Here is a 19,216-nt window from a genome sequence, read left to right as displayed (position 1 = left end):
CTGCCCCACGTCATCCCCGTCCACTTTCTGGGGTGGACAGGGCTGTCAGCCCCAGACAGCCCTGTCTGCCCCAGCTCCTTGTTCTTCAAAAAAAGAAAAAAAAAGTACAGATTCACTGGATGCTGCCAGGCAGTGGAGTGATCTCTGGTGCCCTGCGCTGCATGGGGGGCTCTGCCACAAGCCCCCAGAAGCTCCAAGGCCACTGCAAAAGCCACTGGGCCTTTTTTTTTTTTTTTTTGAAGAGCCAGGAGCTGGGGCAGGCGGGGCAGCCATGGGACAGGCTGGGAGAGCGGGCGGGGGTCAGGAGGCACTCAGGGAGGCTGGGGGAGCAGGCAGGGAATGGGGCCTGGCAGGGGTTCCCCCATGGTCATCCCCCCCACCCCCTACTTACCAGCATGGAGTCAAGGTCTAGCTCCCTGCAGCAGCCAGTGGGGACTGCCCGAATCTCTGAAGTTCTCTGAATCTTTTCTGAATCGATTTGGACCTTTTAATTGGTCTCCTGATATGTTTCGGGTTCGGCTGCCGAATCGAGCCGAATCTCCTGCGAATTGAATCGGCACCCGAAGCTTCACACAGCCCTATTATGTATTACTAGACCAAAATGAGCCACTATGGTCACTGATGAATAACATAAAATTGTCAGCAAGGGAGTGTTTTTTGTGGCAGCAGATTTAGGTTTGTACCTATGCCAAACAGTTTGGTGTCACAAACAAAAATTTCCCTTGATATGAAAGTACGTAAAGAAGCCAGTTGTCTTAGTGGCAGCATGTTGCTGGCATCCCTGGGCTGACAGGGGCTGCAAGCAAAGAAATGGTCCACATTGTCTTTGAATGACAACCTTTTACCACCACTAAAATCCTGGCTGTTAGAAGGGGATTTATCAGCTTGCTCCATTTGCAACAGCCAAGCAAAAACTTGAAGCTAGATTGTGGAGACCAAATTTTTATGTGTATTTGGATACAAAAAGATGCAGATAACTGCTTACTGAGATTTTTCAAACACGCTCTCAGTGATTTTTAAGCATTTTTGAACTCTTTCTTCCTTAGACACCTAAATGCCCTTGAAACATTTTCCCAGAATTGCTGCTAGGAGATTTGGGAAAATAAACTTGAAAAAAAAATGAAACGATAGGGAAGGAAGTGGTATTCCAGATAAATATGTTGCTCTTAAGTATCGCATTTTTCAGTATTTTTTGTACTTAAATAGTTGGAATGAGCCTGTGCCATTCCTGGCAAATAATGTTCATAATTTGAACAGGTCTTATCCGTGAACAGACATTTTAAAATAAATTTATCCCAAAAGAAATAACGTACAACTTCTTGAAAAAGGGGCGTGTGCAGTAACAAGATTCAGACTATACACAGCCATTTTTGGAGCCTCTCAGATAATCATATCTAAAGTTCACCATTTTCTCAGTAAGGTCTTTAACATGTAGTTAAGGCTACAGACAAAGAAAAGATATACAAGCAAAAATAATTAAATCTTTAAATACTGTATTTAGGGTCAGAGCCTGCACTTTACAGGATCTTAAAGAAACTCTTTGAGGATTTGCCCAGCTTGAAAGAATCCTCCTTTAAAGTAGGCATAGTTGATTTTTCAGAGTCCCCCGTCGTTCATTGATAGAATCCTTGTCTGCCACACCGGAGACCTGGGTTCAATTCCCAGATGCTTATATAAATACAGCCATGGGGACACCAAATGTCTGGACTCAGTCACACCTTTGGATTTTGTCTCAGTAACCTAAAGCAGGGATGGAAGTTCTGGGCAGCCTCCACTCCTCAAAAAAATCCAAAAAAATCCCTCCTGCCTAGGCATATGCATTGAAGGCCTGGGGAACCTCTCATGCATACATGATCCAGAAGGTTGCCAAAAACAAACTAAAGTTGATTTTCCTCTCAACCATCCCACCTAAGCAATAGTGCATGGGACATGTCTGTGGTGTTTCTGCCTTCTGACAATCCCTAAGTGGCAGAACAGCCCTTTGGAACCTGTTATCCCAGCTACTGTAATCACAGCAGCCTCCCAAAAAGTTTGCTGGACAATCCTGGGATGAAGAGAGCAAAAGTGGCATAAAACCACCTTGGTGCATATGGCTTTTCTCAGCCAGGTGCTGAAAGGATGGAGCCAAGGACCTAACCCAGTTATTCTTAACCAGGGTGCCACAGCACTTAAGCGCCTTGAGATCCTGCCAAATTTGCCATGGGACACCATGTACCATTGGCACTGTTAGGTGTGCAAACATGGTTCACAAGATAAACTTAGAGATTTCAAATAGGAATCCGTAGCATTACAAACTTTCTGAGCTGTGGTCTTCCTGAGTTCGTTGCAATGGAAGAATTGCTCTGTTATTTTTCCATAATCAGAAAATGAATAAAAACAAAGAGCTGACTTTTCCAAAGGGTGCCTTGAGTCTCATAAGGGTAAGAACCACTGACCTACTCTTAGTTTATTTCATTAATTCCATATCAGATTTGCCCAGTCTGGAAACAAAATATACAGAATAGAACAGAAAATCACTTCCTTGACCAGCAAGCTGAGTTCTCTTAATACAACCCCATATGCTATTTGTCCGTTTTTCAGCAAGAGCACACTGCTGATTCATTTTCTTTTTATACTCCACTATAACCCCTATGTCCATCTCTGCAATTCTGCAGCCTAGCCAGTTGTTCTTCAGTCTATATTTGTGCATTTGTTCCATACCAAGAGAGTAGCAAACTGAGAAGAACTTCCTCCATAGTTGACTTCTCTACTGCCTGTAGCACAATGTTATGCCTAACACACTCCAGAAAGGTTGGACTGCCTATATGCTCTTGCATTACATTCTGAGCAGATGCCATAGTTATTAAAGCCCTACATCAGCAAGTCCTTTGATGCAGATATTTCAGTTTATTGCTTGAAGAAAAATCTCATCCACTTCCTGCCTTGGTTTGGTGGTCTATAGCCAAATGTTGATCCCCAGGATGCATCTCTTCCTGCGTGGGTCTTTACCCTGGACTGGAAGGATTAACAGAAACTTGATCTGAGCCCCTGTCCCCTTCACCTTTGTACCCAGAGCCATTTAGTCACTTTTGATCCACCCAGGGTCACCCCTGTCAGTATAGTTAATGTTCACATGGGTTAGCAACATAAGGGCACTAGTCAGAGGGCTGAGCGAGTCTTGGCAACCCTTCCAAAACATCTTGGACTTGGGCTCCTGAGGCAACAGGTCCAGCCAGTAGATGGATGCTTCTGTGCCCTGCAGAAGAAAGACACCAAAGACACCAACAACTATCGCTATCTTGGTGGCAGCAGTCTCAGTCCCCTTAACTGTGGAGAGGCATGACTTGTCCTCTTTTACCAAAGGAGTAGGTTCTTTTTCTGAAGCCCTACTTCTCTTACTTTTTAACAGCTTCTCTGGCTGGCTCTCTGGCACAGACTTGGAGGTTTTCTCGCATATCATAGTAACTAAGTTCTCATGTTCATGGGTGCTTTTCAGCCTAGTCACCTCCTTGTGCAGCTTCCTTACCTGGTGCCTAAGAGAATCTATCAGAAAGCACCCCTCATACCTTCAACACTGTCCCTCCTAGCTGCCTTTGGCAGGAATGTGCAGGCCATATTCCCCACAAAGCCAAGCCAGAACCTGGGTGGAGTTTTGTAGGTCAGTGAGCTCCTCCAAACTACAGAGGTACAGGAAGAGGAGGAGCTGGAAGTGATGCCATTGGTGTTTTGACTTCCAGCTGTTTCACTGCTGGATCCTAGAAATAACTCCTTTTCTCCTTACCTGAGGTTGCTAAGCAAGCTCACAGTGAGGAAGTGCTAAAATGCAGCTGGGGCAAACCACCTGCAAACTCTCCCAGCGCCACTCACATCTTGTGTCAGTCGGATTTGGTCAGCTTAGCCTTTCTGCCCAGGCAAGCAGTCTCCTTGTTCACACCACTATCAGCTGCATGGGCGACTGGTGTCTCCTGAGTCTTGGGGGGCACCAGCAGCTGATTGCCAACTGGGGGCAGGGGACGTACTGCAGCAGCTGATCGCTGACCCTGCCAGCAGCAAAACCAGAAGTGCTGCCAGTGCTTCTCTTAGCGCCCGCACTCCCCGGCTCTGGCGCCAGTCTCAGGGGGGAGACGAGGGGTGGTACTGGCAGTTCTGCAGCCTAGCAGCAAGGGCACCACTTCTCTCAGTGCCCCCACCCCCCAGCTGGCGAGCCAGTCTCAGGGGGGCACGTGCCCCCCTCCGCCTCCTCTCTATGCATTGCCACTTGATTCAACTACTAGGCTCAACAGCTGGGAACAATTCATTGCTCGCTGCTCCAAAATGGTGATCAAACTGAACTCAGACCATAAGGTCAAAACCAAGCAGGCACATCACTCACTAGCACTCACAAATCTCTCTCACAGAAAACAAAACCTTTTGCTTCTCTCCCAAGCCAGGAGTCTGTTCAAACTCCCCTGTTAACTGGCCTGTTGCTTGGATCCTGGTGTTGTTCTGTTCTTGTTTCTTGTACGCAGTCTCTCACAACATTTGAGTATGGCTGTTATGCCATTGATAATTGTACCAACTGCTGTACTAATGCTATGTGAACCTTCACTAGAGCAAAAATATGATCACTGTTTTTTCCCCTTCCTTTCTGTAATGTTGCAAGGTGAGGTATTGATGCTTGGTGTTATGGGATAGAAGTTTTGTAAAAGACTTCTTCCTTTGCCTGCTGTATTTGTTCTGAGAGGAACCTAGTTTAACTTTTCTGACTGGATCTTATGCTGAAACCCAAAGTCTTGCCACCTTAGGTTAACATGGACAGAATTGCTGAAGTCAAGTATACCTCAATTTTTTGGGGTTAGGTAAACATGTAGAAGACTAAAAAGGAAAAAAGAGAATATTTACTTTATTGGCATTGTTGGGACATCTTGCCGAGATTAAAGCATTTGAAAGCCTGGATTCCTCTATCTCCCATGCATAGAGCTGCCAAGTGTCATGAGCTCTTCAGAAGCTGCACGCAGTCTGCGCTTAAACAGCATCTAGCCAACCACCCCTGTCATTTACTGAATAAAATTTGTTGTTTCTAGTAAAGAAGCATTTTTGTGCACCTGTCAGTGTGAATTAACAAAATAATATCTGCTTGAGCAATTTCAACTGGCTTCTTCAACAGCCCAGGCTCATTTTGGTCATCAGTGCTGTATAGAGCTTAGTTACTTAGAAATGTGCAGGACTTCTGCGTCTTAGGCTTGGATGCGCCTCTCCCCTCCCTTCTCCTTACAGCAGTGGAGGGGAATTAATACACAGGGAAGTGGGCTGAGGACAGAAGGGCCTGGAGGGGAGAAGGAGGAGCAGTAGCAACAGCAGCTCCACTGCATGTTTCCCCTGAGCTCACACAAGCTTAGCCATGTGAACACCATGCAGTGGGTAGGCATCCTAGAAATTAGTAGACTAAATCTTGAAAAAAGGGGGATATAGAAATGTTTTTCTTTTAACTGTTGAAACAAAAATAAACTTATATTTATGTTCCACCTGTGGCAAAATAAAAATGTTGATTTACTTGCATAGTATTCAGTGCCATGTTATCTGAGTGCTTTCCAATTACAGGAAGGAGCAACAAAGCAAGCAGATTGCCCCTCTCCTCCATCTGGAGGAGAAGCTAGAAAAATAGCAGTTTATTTCTCCTTTCAGTACTATATACAGACATTGTAGAATGCTATTGTGAGAATGCTAGACCTCCTGCCTAATTTGTTGCTCTGCTTTCTGCTCCCTGCCCTATTCTCCTTGCCCAATCTGTTGCTGTTTTCTGCTTTCTGCCCTGAACTCCCTGCCTGATCTGTTCTGTTTCTGCTTCCTGCCCTATCCGTCATTATGTTCCCTGCTCCCTCCCCAGCCTTCTGCGTGACACACACAGAGGCTACTCATGCTACCTGTGGCATGTGTGCTGCAGGTTGGCCATCCCATTCTAGTGTAACTCAGCTGTCATTGGAGGACATGGTCATTATAGGCATGTGTAGATGAAACAGGAGCCCTATGTTGAAGCAGTGGGTTTTAAAAAACACCACTTCAGTTTAGGGCTGATTAAACCCCCGTGTCATGCACACACCCCGCTGACTTACCTTCCTGTCTGGTGGGGAGGAGAGGATGAGCTGCTGGCAGGTGAAGTGGTCCCTGGTGCTTTGCTGTGTGGCAGAAGTGGGCCACCTGCTGGTGGCACCTGCCCTCAGGCACCTGGCTCGGGTGGTCCTGGAGGGAAGCGCGTGGCCCCCACGCAGCTCAGGCAGGCAGGCAAGCTCCGGGGATGGGGGGTGGAATCAGGCTCACTGCTTTTCTTGGGTAAAGCCTGCTTTCCTGGGCTGCTGTCAGGCTGCCTGTAGGGCTTGCTGCAGAACCACAGAGCTGCACAGAGTCCGGTGCTTTGATCTGTGGAGGAGGAGTTTTAGTTTGCTGCGCTCCAAGTAATTTCAGGTGCGTTGTGCCCCCAAATTTCCTACAGCGACTGGAATTAATGTGCAGTACGCCGCCGAGGCATGCAAACACCGACCACCATTAAAGTGGTGCAGAAATATTTAACCCACTTCAAAGTGTCATGCATGCACGCCCCTTGTTTTGTATACACATGGCCTATGTCTCTGATAGCTAAGGCAAATACCACTGAAAACTTTGAATGTCAGGACACAGCCCTTGAATTTCACTCTGATAAGGAACCAATTCAAAAAATGATGCTAGGCAGATTGAGCTGCTGCATTTTGTACCACTTTACACTTTTTCTTTTTTTTAGGCTTGGTCTAATACCCAGCTGTAATGAGCTGCAGTCTTAGGCTAGGGACAGACATTAAAAAAGCTGGAGCCTGAACTTATTTAATTTTTGTGGGTTAGTCTAACCTGCGTAGATTGAACCAATTTGCCAGTGAACAGACATTTGCTTTTGACTCTGGAAATACAGTGGCTCAGGCCAGAAGCCAGGAGGCACTAGAGCAGCCCTTGGCTGCAGGGCCTGGAGAGCGTGGCCCTAGTGCAGCAGTAGCCTGGAGTGAACTGGCCAGGGAGAGGGTTTAATTCCCCCCTCCCTGTCCCACCAGAACGAACATGAGCCAGGGTCTGTCTGGTGCTCCGCCCTTACTGCTGCAGTGGCAGGAGCAAGGACACAGCTAGAGGCTGGTTGGCACAGCCCCCTTAGGCAAATGGGGCAGAAAAGGGTTTATTTCCCCCTTCCCTCTGGCATCTGATGAAGGAGGCAGGGAGGGGACTTATTCCGCCACTTGTCCCATGCAGGGAACAATCAGCGGAGGCAGCAGTCGGGGCTAGCAGACCCCGGCTGCAGTCCCCTGGGGGCAGAGGAGAGAATAAGCCTCCTCATTGCCCCCTTCACCTCAGGGGGGCCATGTCAGCCAGCACCTGGCCATGCCTCTGCCCCTACCCCTGCCCCTGCCTCTGCAGCAGTGAGTCTGGCTTGGGAGCAGAGAGACAGGGCTAGCCCAGCCCTGCTCTGCCCAGCCCAGCCAAGGGCTGCAGAATATGCTGGGATGCTAGGGGACTCTGGTTTAACTTAAACCAGGAAGGGGTCTGGGACAGACATTCATAATTTGAGTCAAATCAGTTCAGGCTGATACTACATTCAACCAGGTTTATCTCAAATCGGTTTCAGCCATTTTGAAACTGGTTTATGTGCAGTGAACTTATGGTCTGTTACAGGTTTAAACCAGTTTCTGCTCACTTAAACCAGTTTATGTGTAACTTCTGTCCCTAGCCTTAAGGTCACAAATAACCATGTTTCTGTGGTTAGCGCTGTCTCTGAGAGGAAGGGAACCATTCTTGTGGTCATTTACAGGTGGTAACAGGTATTTTTCACAGCACTGGCTCTCTGAACACCTTTAGGAATTGAGATGTGCAGGGGACTGTGCCCTGCAGGTTGTACACTGACCTTATAATCAAAGGGATTTATGCAAAGGGAATATTATTGAAAACAGAAGTTCCTCAGAGTACTTTCCTCCTCTTGTGTGTGCCACTTCTGTCACTCCTGGGTTAAGTATTAGCCAGCTGCACTTCATCCAGGTATTGATCTGTGCTAAGTGTTAGTATTAGAGGGAGAGGATACTGTTTACATCTGACGTGAAGATGTAGAACGAGGCATTGTCTGCATATTGATGACATTCTTTCAGTTCATGGTATCAGGTCAGTTCCTCCAATGTCTTTGTAAAACCTTGTGACTATCCTTCATATAGGACGGAGTTATGTTTCATAAGGGATACAGCTTTGTGGGACTCAGAAGGAAAACACTGCAGGTGCAGCTGAATATCCCATTACATCTCTAGATAAGGCACAAGAGGAAAACTTTGAACCATATTCTTGGACATGTGCAGTTTCATGTTACCTGTTAGGATGATCAGTCTGACAATCAATAAGGGTGACTTCTAAATTTAAAAATGATAAAAAATGAAAAACAATTTAGCAGTGGTAAAGGATGTACTGTTAACAGCACTGAAGTCCCCAAACCCCTCTCCTCCGATCTGAATCACAGCCTTGTTCATAATGCAGATATGAAACAGAGAACATATCCCCATAATTTCTCTTTTTCCTGACGTTGCTGTATTATTAAAACATTATGTTCTTGGCTCTTATGATTGCAAGGAGAACCTTAAAATGTGAACTGAATGTTTCTGACACAGTCATTTCTGCCTGAGTCTGAAGATAGCATGAGTATCAGAAGCATAACCTGGATGTAGGGTCTCAGGATTCGGGAGTAAAAGGTGCAAACCTAGACGTCCACAAGCTGTTGGTCAGGCCAGGGGGTCCAAGGTGGGAACTAGGTACAGGGGGCCAAAGCAGGAGCAAATCAGGAGGGCCCCATGTAGCAAGGCCTGTACCCCCTGGTGCTGGGATAAGCCCCCAGGGGAAGTAGGGGAACGATTTTGTAGCCCTCCCATCAAGGTTTGTGGTTTCTATTGGTTCCCCCAGGTCACTTGGTGCTACAGCCCAGACATCGTCCTATGAAAATGGAAGATTCAGGTTTGAGTCTTTGGGGTCTTGACACTGGCAGTTTCCCTGAGAGGTGTGACCTGATCCTGTTAATCAGTGAAGACAAACAAAAAGGCCTGCACTGAAGGTGGAATAATCATATGGACAAATACAGACTGACAAACAATTAGCTAGACTGCAGTACTGTAGAAAAAGACCCTGGATTTATAGTGGATGATAGGATTTATAGTGGATGATAATCTGAATATGAGTCAGCAGCATACTTTTGCCGCAAAGAAAAATAAATAGCACAGTGGATTGTATTAACAGGACTGTCACTTATAAGTCAGACAAAGTGATTCTTCTGCTTTAGTGAGCCCTCACCTGGATAACTTTGTCCAGATTTGGCCACCATGCTTCAAGGAAGATATAGACAAAGTAGCAAATTGTCCATCAAGAATGATGGGGGGGCCGTGTGGATGGAGCTCAGCCTCCAGCCCTGCACCTCTGCTCCCCACGCCCTCATCCAGCCTGGCCCCCCTCCTTCAGGCGATACCTATTTTATAGATGGGGAACTGAGGCCCAGATCCTCTCTATTCAGCACCAAGCATGACTTACTCTTGGTGAATAAATCCATGTTCCGTATCACCAGGGATCCTGGTTTTGTCTGATTTTTAAAAAATTGCCAATTTTTGGTTTAAAAAAAAAAAGGAACCCCCCACATTCACATTTTTCCGTGATTTAAATGAAACACTAATATAAAGATATCTACGTATTAGTGGTGTTTCATTTTAATCACAGAAAAATGTGGATTTGGGGTTACTTTTTTTCAACCAAAAATTGGGGATTTTTTTAAATCAGAGAAAACCAGGATCCCTGCAGTGATCACCTTGTTCTCTTCTAGGTGCTTTACAATAAATTCCTTGGTTTGAAGGCTCAACTCCCAGTGATTTCGATGGCATTTAAGAACCTATGCACCTTTGAAGAGTTGAAACCTAGACTTGCCCATGGTCACATAGGCTGCTTGTAGATGTTAAAAAATAAAACAAAACAAAACAAAATGGAGCTTTACTTTAAATTCAGCATGGTTCCGTGCCAAGCCCAGCACATGCCCAGATGAGGCAGTGTGTTGGCCAGCTCACCCAACATCTGTATAGATGGGGCGCTGTAGTAGGGCTTTTTTGGTGTCTTTAATAACTGATTGACTCAGCTGTTAAGTTAAAGCACCAATAAGCCCTGCTGAAGCACCCAGTCTATAGACACTGCAAAGCTGGGTTAAAGTAATGCATTGCTTCTTCCAGTAAAATGTGTTTTTTGGGCTTTTTAAAATATCTACAAGTAGCCATAGTGTATTTACGGTGGGGCAAGACATGAAACCAAGTCGTACATTGCTGAGACTTCTTTTCTAACTGGTGGGAATTTATTTTTAGTTTTGTAGCACTGACTACAAGGAAAGCATTTAAAGCTAATGGTGATTGTGGACATGTGACCCCTAGAAATTGAATTAGGTTAACTAGCTGTTTTCATACAGGTTGCTAAACAGTTACTTGGGAATAACTGCTTTTGATATGAACTGGATCACTTTTGGACTACAGCTCTATAAATGAAAGACTCAACACAGTACCAATCCTCTTAAGCACCCAGGCCATTTATGTTAATGTATTTTAAGGATTAAAAATAGATGGGTAGAAAATATGGTCTCTGATATAATTGTGTGCTATTTAATTGATCAGACTAAAGAATGCAACTGAATAGTACGTGTTTGGGGAAGGAAAATGGTTCTTCTCCCAGGGTTACTCTGACCATGGGGAATGCCAACTGCTTTTCATTTCTTCTTCTACTCTCCAGCCATTGTTACCATTCTACTTTTGCAGGGGAAGAATGCATGTAGCTTTCTCCATGGGCTTGAGTGATGCAAAATTTAGCTGCTATGGTTTGCTGGAGTTCATGTTCTTTGATTTGTTTTTGAGTGTCCAGATTCCACTATCTGCTAGCTGCTATCACCAGTTTTATTGGGTTTGAGGTCAAAACTAGGCAAATGCAACAAGTTTCTGTTGATTTCTACCTGTAACAAAATGAACAAAAAAAAAATTCAAATCTCACCAAAGTTTTGGCTTTGCAGACCAAAATGCACTGCATTTATCTTCAGAGCGCACCCTTCTTGACCACCATAAACCTTAATGTGGTAACCTAGTGTTTTTTCTTTCTCTTGACTGAGATTAAACAGGAAATTGGTCTGAAAATGTTTAGATTTTAAACATTGGGGGGCTGAAGCCAGAGCATTCCCAGCGAGGAGCTTTCTAATTTACAGTTTTCTTTCCTGGTTGTATAGCAAGAGCTGGAATCTGTTGAACTTTATTCTGAATTGTTCTGGCTGTTGTTACACTACACCCATCACCACTTTATCTGAGTTGATAATGCAGGAACTGATTCTTCTTCCAGTTTTTGTCTGAGAAGAGAGATCTCAAGGGTCAGTCAGCATTTCATTTGTTGGGGGTTTTTTGCACAGGGGGGCAAAGGGGAGAGTTCTTCTTTTTAAAAGAGATTTTGTTTCTTTAACATTTGAATGTATTTTATAAAAAAAAATAACATTTGGGGTATCTTTCTTTTTTGTCTTACAGATGGATCCAGATTTGGAAGCAAAACTCAAAAAGAGTACCACACTGGAATCTGAATATGAGGTTCTCTATGCTTTTTTTTCTTAGGATTCATAGCCTTGTCTTGACTACCCTGGCTTATGGTGGGACATGTCTGCCCATAACTAAAATTAGATCAACCATCTGCCTTTGATCTCTGTGCTCCTGTAAAACCAGAGTTTTGCGGAAAAGATTCTGAACATTCAGTGTTTCTCCTTAAACACAGTCTTGCTTTGATGTCCTGTTGCCAAATACAGCCCTGCAAATGGAAGTTGGCTGTTTCTGTTACTGGTGTACAAAAGTAGAGTTAGTACTGAACTTTGTGTGTGTGTGTGTGTATGTGAACATTTACACTATGAATGTTGCAGTGAGCTCCATGTGATAATTGCAAAACCATGTTAGCTTCCTACTGAAACCACCGACTGATCCATCCATTACTACTGTGGCTTTCCAAGCCCCTGCAGCTTGCAAACAGCTCCTATTCCCTCTTCCCATCCCTAAAAAACTACATAGAGGATTTTTGCCTCCATTTCCTTCTAGAATTACACTACTTTGAATTGGGGGCCTCAGCCAGTGACAGGTTTAATGTCCAAAATTGCATACATCTTGAGAACTGGAAATCAGTGTGTTGTTCCCTGTGAGAGGAAATACACTATTCCCACACCTTTCCAGGGATAAAAGATTTTCAGGTCCAATCCTTTGCAAAATATCAGACCGTAACATTATGAAACTGATCTGTAGGAAAAGTATTTTAGACAATTTTTATAAGTTTTTTATCAAATGAATTAGATTCAGTTTTTAATTTACTCGACAATGGGCCTTTCTGTGCTCTGAAGGGAGGTGAAAGGGGGAAAGTTATTTGGGTCTCTTTTTCATCCTGATGTTATTTGCAAGTGAAATTTCTATTATATGTTAAAGATTTGATTATGCCTGCAAGTCTGCTACTTAGATGTTCATATGACTGGACTTTAATATCAAATCACTACATGGTGAATTTTCTCTGTGATGATAATACGTGTTCTTTTATGCTTCTGATATATGAAATCTCACACAGAGGTTTTCCTATCCCAGGAAATATTAAATTAAAAAAAATGGAAATAAATTTAGGGCATCATGCTGCTAACAAATAACTTTTGTCCTGTGATGTTCAGGAGCAGAAAGCTTCATTCTCTGAGTATCAATGAAAAATCCCAGTTGGAAATTCATAGTTTACAAGTGCATTAATGCACAGTTCTGTTTGCCTTCTGGGAGCCTTTTGTCTTGTGCACTTCCATCTATGTATTGTAACTCTTCTCTGATTTATTTATGTGAAAGAACCACAGTGCAATGAAAAGAACAGTCTCTATCCTTTTAACTTAACACACAACCTCAAAACGAACTGTATGTGTTTTGATATGCTGCACTTTCTCCCTGCCAAGCTTAAGTAGATGGCTGAAGGACAATATTTAAACAGCCATAATTGCATTGACTTTTGTGAGGAAATCAATGGTAATAAAATAAAGGTGGCATAACGAAATGCTAAAAATGATTCCAGGTTATTCTTGTGAAGCTCATTCTTGCTGGAAAGTAGTGGCTAAAACATTCCTAATTTTTGTTTTAATCTAAAATGTAGATGAGCCTCAAACCACAGAATCTGTCCCAAATCCAATTTTCTCCCAAAGTTCAAGTCATGCAGATCTCATATGTCATTTTGGTTGTTATGAAGAGAGGGCTATTTTTATAAAGTGTGGATTGCCAATAGATATGTATGCTATCATAAATTAAGATGGATTCAGATCAGTTTGGGGTCTATCTTAGCAATGCAAGTATAGTATCATCATACAGATACATTACAAATATACACAGAAGTAAAACTTCAGTGTGGACCGTGACTTGCAAGGTGCCAGGCAATCTTACTACTTGCTGGGCATGTCTACACAAGCACATTTAATGCACGTTGGCCTGATTTAAGGCACATTAAGGGCAAATGCCTTAAAAATGGCGATTTAAGACTATTTGAGCCTAAATTTGTAGGTACTTTATGTAGGTATCAGATTTATGCATGGATAGTTAAATTGCATTAGTGAATATGTAGATGCACTAATGCTCATGAACACAGTGTGTGTTCATTGACTTGGGACTAACTTTAGTCCCAAGGTTAACCCCAAGTTGGTCCGTACACCCACATTAATGGATGCATGCCTAAATCGCCTTAATGCACATTAGACTAAAAGCACGTGTAGACGTGCTCACTGTCCTGAAATTTTAGAGAATCCAGCAGGTCTATGGAATCCAGCAGCACCTTTGGTAAGCATTTTGTTTAATTCTCTGGCCCAGCTGATAAAATTGTCTTTGATTCCTTGGTCATATCTCCTTTAGTAGAGTTATTTCCATCTTCCTGGCTCCTGTTGCATTTTTTTAATACTATTCCTGTGTCAGTCTAAAATATGGCTAGTATTGGAGTGATGTAGCTGCTATGGTCCAGGAAATATGAGAGAAGCAAGGATTTATTTTGGTGATGGCTTTTATGGGATCAAATGTATAGTTAGTATGGTTGCTCCAGTAAAAAAAAATGTCACCCTAAAAAATCCTTTTCTCTAAATTATGGCTACTAAAAAATCTTGGAATTTTATATGTAGAATGACATGGAGGATTATTAGAATGCCTGTTATTAAAGACAGTAACAGCAAAATGCCAAAAGCTATTAAAAGGTTGCTTATGTTATTATGTAATGCCAGAGGTGAAGGATCTGATTTTACAGTCTCACTCTCCTAATGGCATTATTTTACACAGTTGTCGCTGTGGAGTCCCATTTGAATTTGAGTATCTGATGTGTGCAAACCTTCCACTGACATGAAGATTTTGATAATTTTTATTCTGTGATAGAACTTTATATACATAAGTCTTTAGAATCCCAAGACTTCCACTTAAAGTTTACCACTTCTTGGATCTCATCCTACAAGACAATGCAGTGAGTGGGGGGGATGACGTCTTTTATTGGGCCAATTGTATAGTTGGAAGAGATATTAGATAAGTTTTTGGGCACAAAGTGCCAAGACAACAACCTTTTTCATATAATGTTACATAAGATCATGACTCAGTATGAAAATGTTGAGTAGAGAGATTATCAAGTTATGACAGAGGCATACCTAGGAATTTTGGCACTTCATTTGAGGGTGCCAAGTGCTTACTTTTTAACACAGTGATGCAGCTGCTACAGTGGCAAGCTCTGCAGATATGGGCTGTTGCGGAGGCAGCGCCTGCTCTCAGGGCTGTCATTCTGGCACCCCATCTAACTTGACGCCCTGGAGCTGGTACTCCACCCGCCCACCTCTAGTGATGCTGTTGAGTTATGATTTCATATGAATAGATTCATGCAAAGTCTATTTTTCCTTCCCCCTAACTTAGCTTAGTAAATGCTGTAGCCCTAAGCTGTGTAAGATTTAGTTTATTTCACAAAGGAACACTGTCGGTATTGACATTTTTTCAGACTGCAGCAATGGCCGTAATTTGTATGTGTAATTTATACCAAGATTCTAATCTCTCCTGTCTATCATTGGTTTCATTCATCCTGTGTTTTGAGACGTGCCACAGGAGTGATCAGCCTTTACACTTTCCCCATTGTCTGTGCATTCCTCAAACACGCTTACATGTTTTTATACACCCGGCCAGCTTTGTTGCTTCCATTTGTTTAATAAATCATCACTTTTTCCACAGCTGGCACTGGTACTAATATGCGTGTAAATCCACTGCTCAGCTGGGCCATGTAGAACACATTGTAAAACCGACTATTTTGACTAAGGTCAAGGCAGAAGTCTGGAGCATTTTGTTTTACACGGGACATTAAAAAAATGAAGGAAGGAGTAGAATGATTTTCATGATTTGCACATTTTCCCTGTCAGATAATCTAATTTAAGCAGACAAAGACAGATTTCTTTATACTCATAATTTTCATTTCTTTCGTATCATTCATGCTCAAGCAATCTGAAATGCCTTGGAAGTTGAAAGGGCCAATGCAAGTTTTAATTGTAGTTCAGTCTGAAATTGTTTAGCTGTTAAAGTTGCAGATAAACTGTAGGATTGCTACAGCTGAAAGATATAGGAAGGAAAAATAGATTTTTTCAGAGTTTGTACTTCGTGCATTCAACAGTACTTTCTGTACCATCACTTTCATTGGTCCCTATGTGTATTCATTTAATTCTCTAAGAATAAAGTACATGTTAAATGAATTAAGAATGGACTACTCAACAAATCTCCTTTAGTAGTTGTCAGCAGGGAATCATCATTACGTGGGAGCTGTCTCTAATGGTGTTTTGCAGGGATCCGTACTAAGCCAGACATTATTCTACATTGTCATCAGTGGTCTGGAAGTAGATGTAAAATCACTGTTGATAAAATTTGCAAATGTTGGCACAGTGGTAAATAATGAGGAGAACAGGTCAGGCATACAGAGCAATCTGGATCACTTGGTAAGCTAAGTCCATTGAACAAAATGGACTTTAGAACAACCAAGTGATGCAAAGTTATACTAGGAAGAAGGAATATAGGTCATAGGACCCAGACCCTCATTCTGTGACTAGAAGGCTTTTACTTTGAAAAGGGTTTAGGGGGTATGGTGAACAAGCATCCCAACCTCAGCTCCCACTGCAGCGTTCAGTAAAAAGAGTCACTGTGATGCTCAGACATATAAACATGGGGGTAATGAGTAGGAACAGGGAAGTGATTTTATCTCTGGTTCTGGCCCCAGTAAGATCAATAGTGGAGTCTTGCCTCCAATTCAAGTGTTCACATTTTAATCTGGAAGCTGAAAAATTAGAAAGGGTGCAGGAAGAAGCCATAAAAATTAGTTGAGGGTTAGAGAAAATGCTTTACAATGAGAGACTAAAGGGACTTGATTTGTTTAATTTACCACAAAAGAAGATTGAGAGATGGCTTGATTGGAGTGTGTAAATAGTTTCACAGGGAGAAAATGCTAGATAGCAAAGAACTCTTTAATAGAGAAAGGCATAACAGGAACCTGGATGCTGAAGGCAGACAAATTCAAATATGAAATTAGGTTAGAATTGTTAATTGGGTGATTAGTAATTGGAAGGGAAATAGATTATTTATGTCTTGATATCTTCAAGTCAGGACTGGATTCCTGTTTTGCAGTTATACGTTAGCCAAACAGAAATTATTGGGCTCAAAGCAGGGGAAATGGGAGAAATTAAACCCAATATTGACCCACTTTTTGTATAGGTTGATAGACCAAACAAAAGGACACATGAGGAAATATGACTGAACTCCACAGCTTCCTGGGAATCCCCCTCCCCAGAGCCCACAGAAATACAGGCCCCTACTCCGCACAGGGGAACAGAATCAGTTTTGCTGCATTTTTGCAGCGTTAGAAAGTGGCGAGATTTGTATGTGGGCAAGAAATGTTTAACCCTTTTCTTATCCTATATTATTTCTAGCAGACATCTTAAAATGGTGTTTGACACTGTTCAGAGCAGATGAAGAAATTTTCATAGATTTCATAGACATTAGGGCTGGAAGGGACCTAGAAGATCATCAAGTCCAGCCCCCTGCCTGAAGGGCAGGAAGTCAGCTGGGGTCATAGAATCCCAGCAAGATAAGCATCCAGTTTACTCCTGAAGGTGTTCAATGTGGGTGCTTGAACCACCTCCGATGGCAGGTTGTTCCAGACCTTGGGGGCTCGGACAGTAAAGAAATTCTTCCTTATGTCCAGCCTGAAACGGTCTTGTAGTAGTTTATGACCATTCGACCTCGTCATCGCTTGGGGCGCTCTGGTGAACAAATGTTTCTCCAGAAACTGGTGGTCACCCCGATCAACTTATAGGTGGCCATCAGATCACCCCGAGCCTGCGCTTTTCCAGGCTAAAGATCCCCATGGCTCTCAGCCTGTCATCGTAAGGTCTGTTTTCCTGACCTCTGATCATGCGCATGGCTCTTCTCTGGACTCTCTCAAGCTTCTCCACATCCTTTTTGATATGGGAATGTGATTTATGACAGCCACTTCCTACACAAGGTGCTCTTGGGATGCAAGTGTACAGTACCACTCTTTTGAACCGACTTGGGGGATTGGCAGCTCAGTGGGATGGGGAAAAATGTTTGGCTTTAAGTAGCAATGCAACAATATTGTCAAATGCTGTGCAGGGTGTAATGCATTGGCACATTAGTCCGTATGAACACCAGACAAATGAATATTGTTAAACTCTTAACATCAAGGAGTTAGAATTTCCTGACAAGACCATTTTGATGCAGTTGTCAGCATGAGAGGGTTTTTGTTGGCTTGCTTTTCTCTAATAACCTATGGTAACTGTTAAGGGATGGGGTATAACATAGATTTGCTCCAGTATCTCAACTCTGAGGAAAAACATTGGCAAAACAATGCAAGCTATTTGTTACGGGATATAGATGCTAGGAGAATGTCCCTCTTACATAGCTGTTTTGGTGTTTACAGCCAATGGGAATGCAGTAAAAGATATTCTTTCCTGTTTGATCACTCTGCTCTTCTCATGCTGTTTTTCTCCTCTTTATCTGTACAGCTGTGAAATACCTCCCACTGGGCCATTAGGTTTCCTTCGTAACTGGGCTACATATTCACAGTTCTGTTTCGGCATGCACTACAAACTTCAGCCTGGACAGGCCTCCCATAGCTCTTTGCACTTCAGTTTCCTCTTCTGTAAAAGAGAGATAATAATTATGAATTTGTCATGAGGCTTCATGAGGTAATGTTTGTGCAGAACTTTGAGACTTACAGAACTAAGGTGATAAAAGAGCAGCAAAGTGGTATTAGTGTATCACAAACCAACACTATCTGTTAGTATGACAGGGAGTAGATTATAATTAGATTATATAGTTTCTGTGTCTATGTATTCTATTTGCTCAGTGGATGTACAGTATAATATCAGTCTCTGTACAGTGTATGCAAATTATCTCATTCGCCTCTCCAAAATCTTCAGATGTTAAGATTCAGGGCACAGGGAGAAGTCAGAGAATTACAAGAAGGTGGAGCTGGCCAGCAGTGTTGGCACAGGATCCTAGAAAGAGTTCTGGCAGGAGAGCCGTAGGAGAGGTAGGTAGGATTTTTTTCTTTATCTCATCTCACCTAAGCCTTTACTGCTGTGGTATGTTCTAACTGGGACGATAAAAGAAGGTCACTAGTAGAGAAAACAGCCGTATATATTAAGAATAGATTGGGTATGCCAACACATACTTAACACAGTTTTACTACACATGGCTGCCAAGATACTAGTCACTGTCTGCAAAGACTGAACTGACCTAGAAGCCAACTAATGTAACGTCTTCCTTGCACTATCCTGCCACATGACCTGTCTTTGTCTTGAATGTGTAAATCCATCATCCTATGAGCAAGATGTGCAAGAGCTGGGTCCAGGACATTCGCAGTAGCTGACCCTCACCTCTGGATTTCCTTACTTCTAGATATTCTTCGTAAGACCCAGGTTGGCCTCATTCATTTCCATAAATACCTGCTCTGTTTCCTCATGTGCAAAATTACATCACATTGTTTGTCTCTATCCTTGATGCTAGGAGAGTTACTGGCTTCCAACAGAGAAATGAGAAGCAAAAATCCTAAGCCGTGTGTGTGTGTGTGTGTGTATGACTGACTGTACACAAACACACACACACACACACACACACACACACACACACACACACACACACAC

General features: G+C 42.9%; 1 protein-coding gene across 1 annotated transcript in view; it reads left to right on the top strand.

Moving 5' to 3' along the window:
- LOC109321144 (cytochrome c oxidase assembly protein COX16 homolog, mitochondrial) overlaps positions 1-19,216 on the top strand; it is a 79,534-nt gene that overhangs the window by 45,519 nt on the left and 14,799 nt on the right. The window contains exon 3 of the mRNA XM_019551527.1: positions 11,532-11,591. Within this exon, the coding sequence (XP_019407072.1) occupies positions 11,532-11,591 (60 nt within the window). The remainder of the gene's footprint in view (positions 1-11,531; positions 11,592-19,216) is intronic.

This window comes from Crocodylus porosus, unplaced genomic scaffold (assembly GCF_001723895.1).
Source record: "Crocodylus porosus isolate Cpor-Errol unplaced genomic scaffold, CroPor_comp1, whole genome shotgun sequence".
In the NCBI taxonomy this organism is placed as follows: domain Eukaryota; kingdom Metazoa; phylum Chordata; order Crocodylia; family Crocodylidae; genus Crocodylus; species Crocodylus porosus.
Note: the sequence above shows the minus strand (reverse complement) of the source record. Positions and strands in the feature narration are given on the sequence as shown.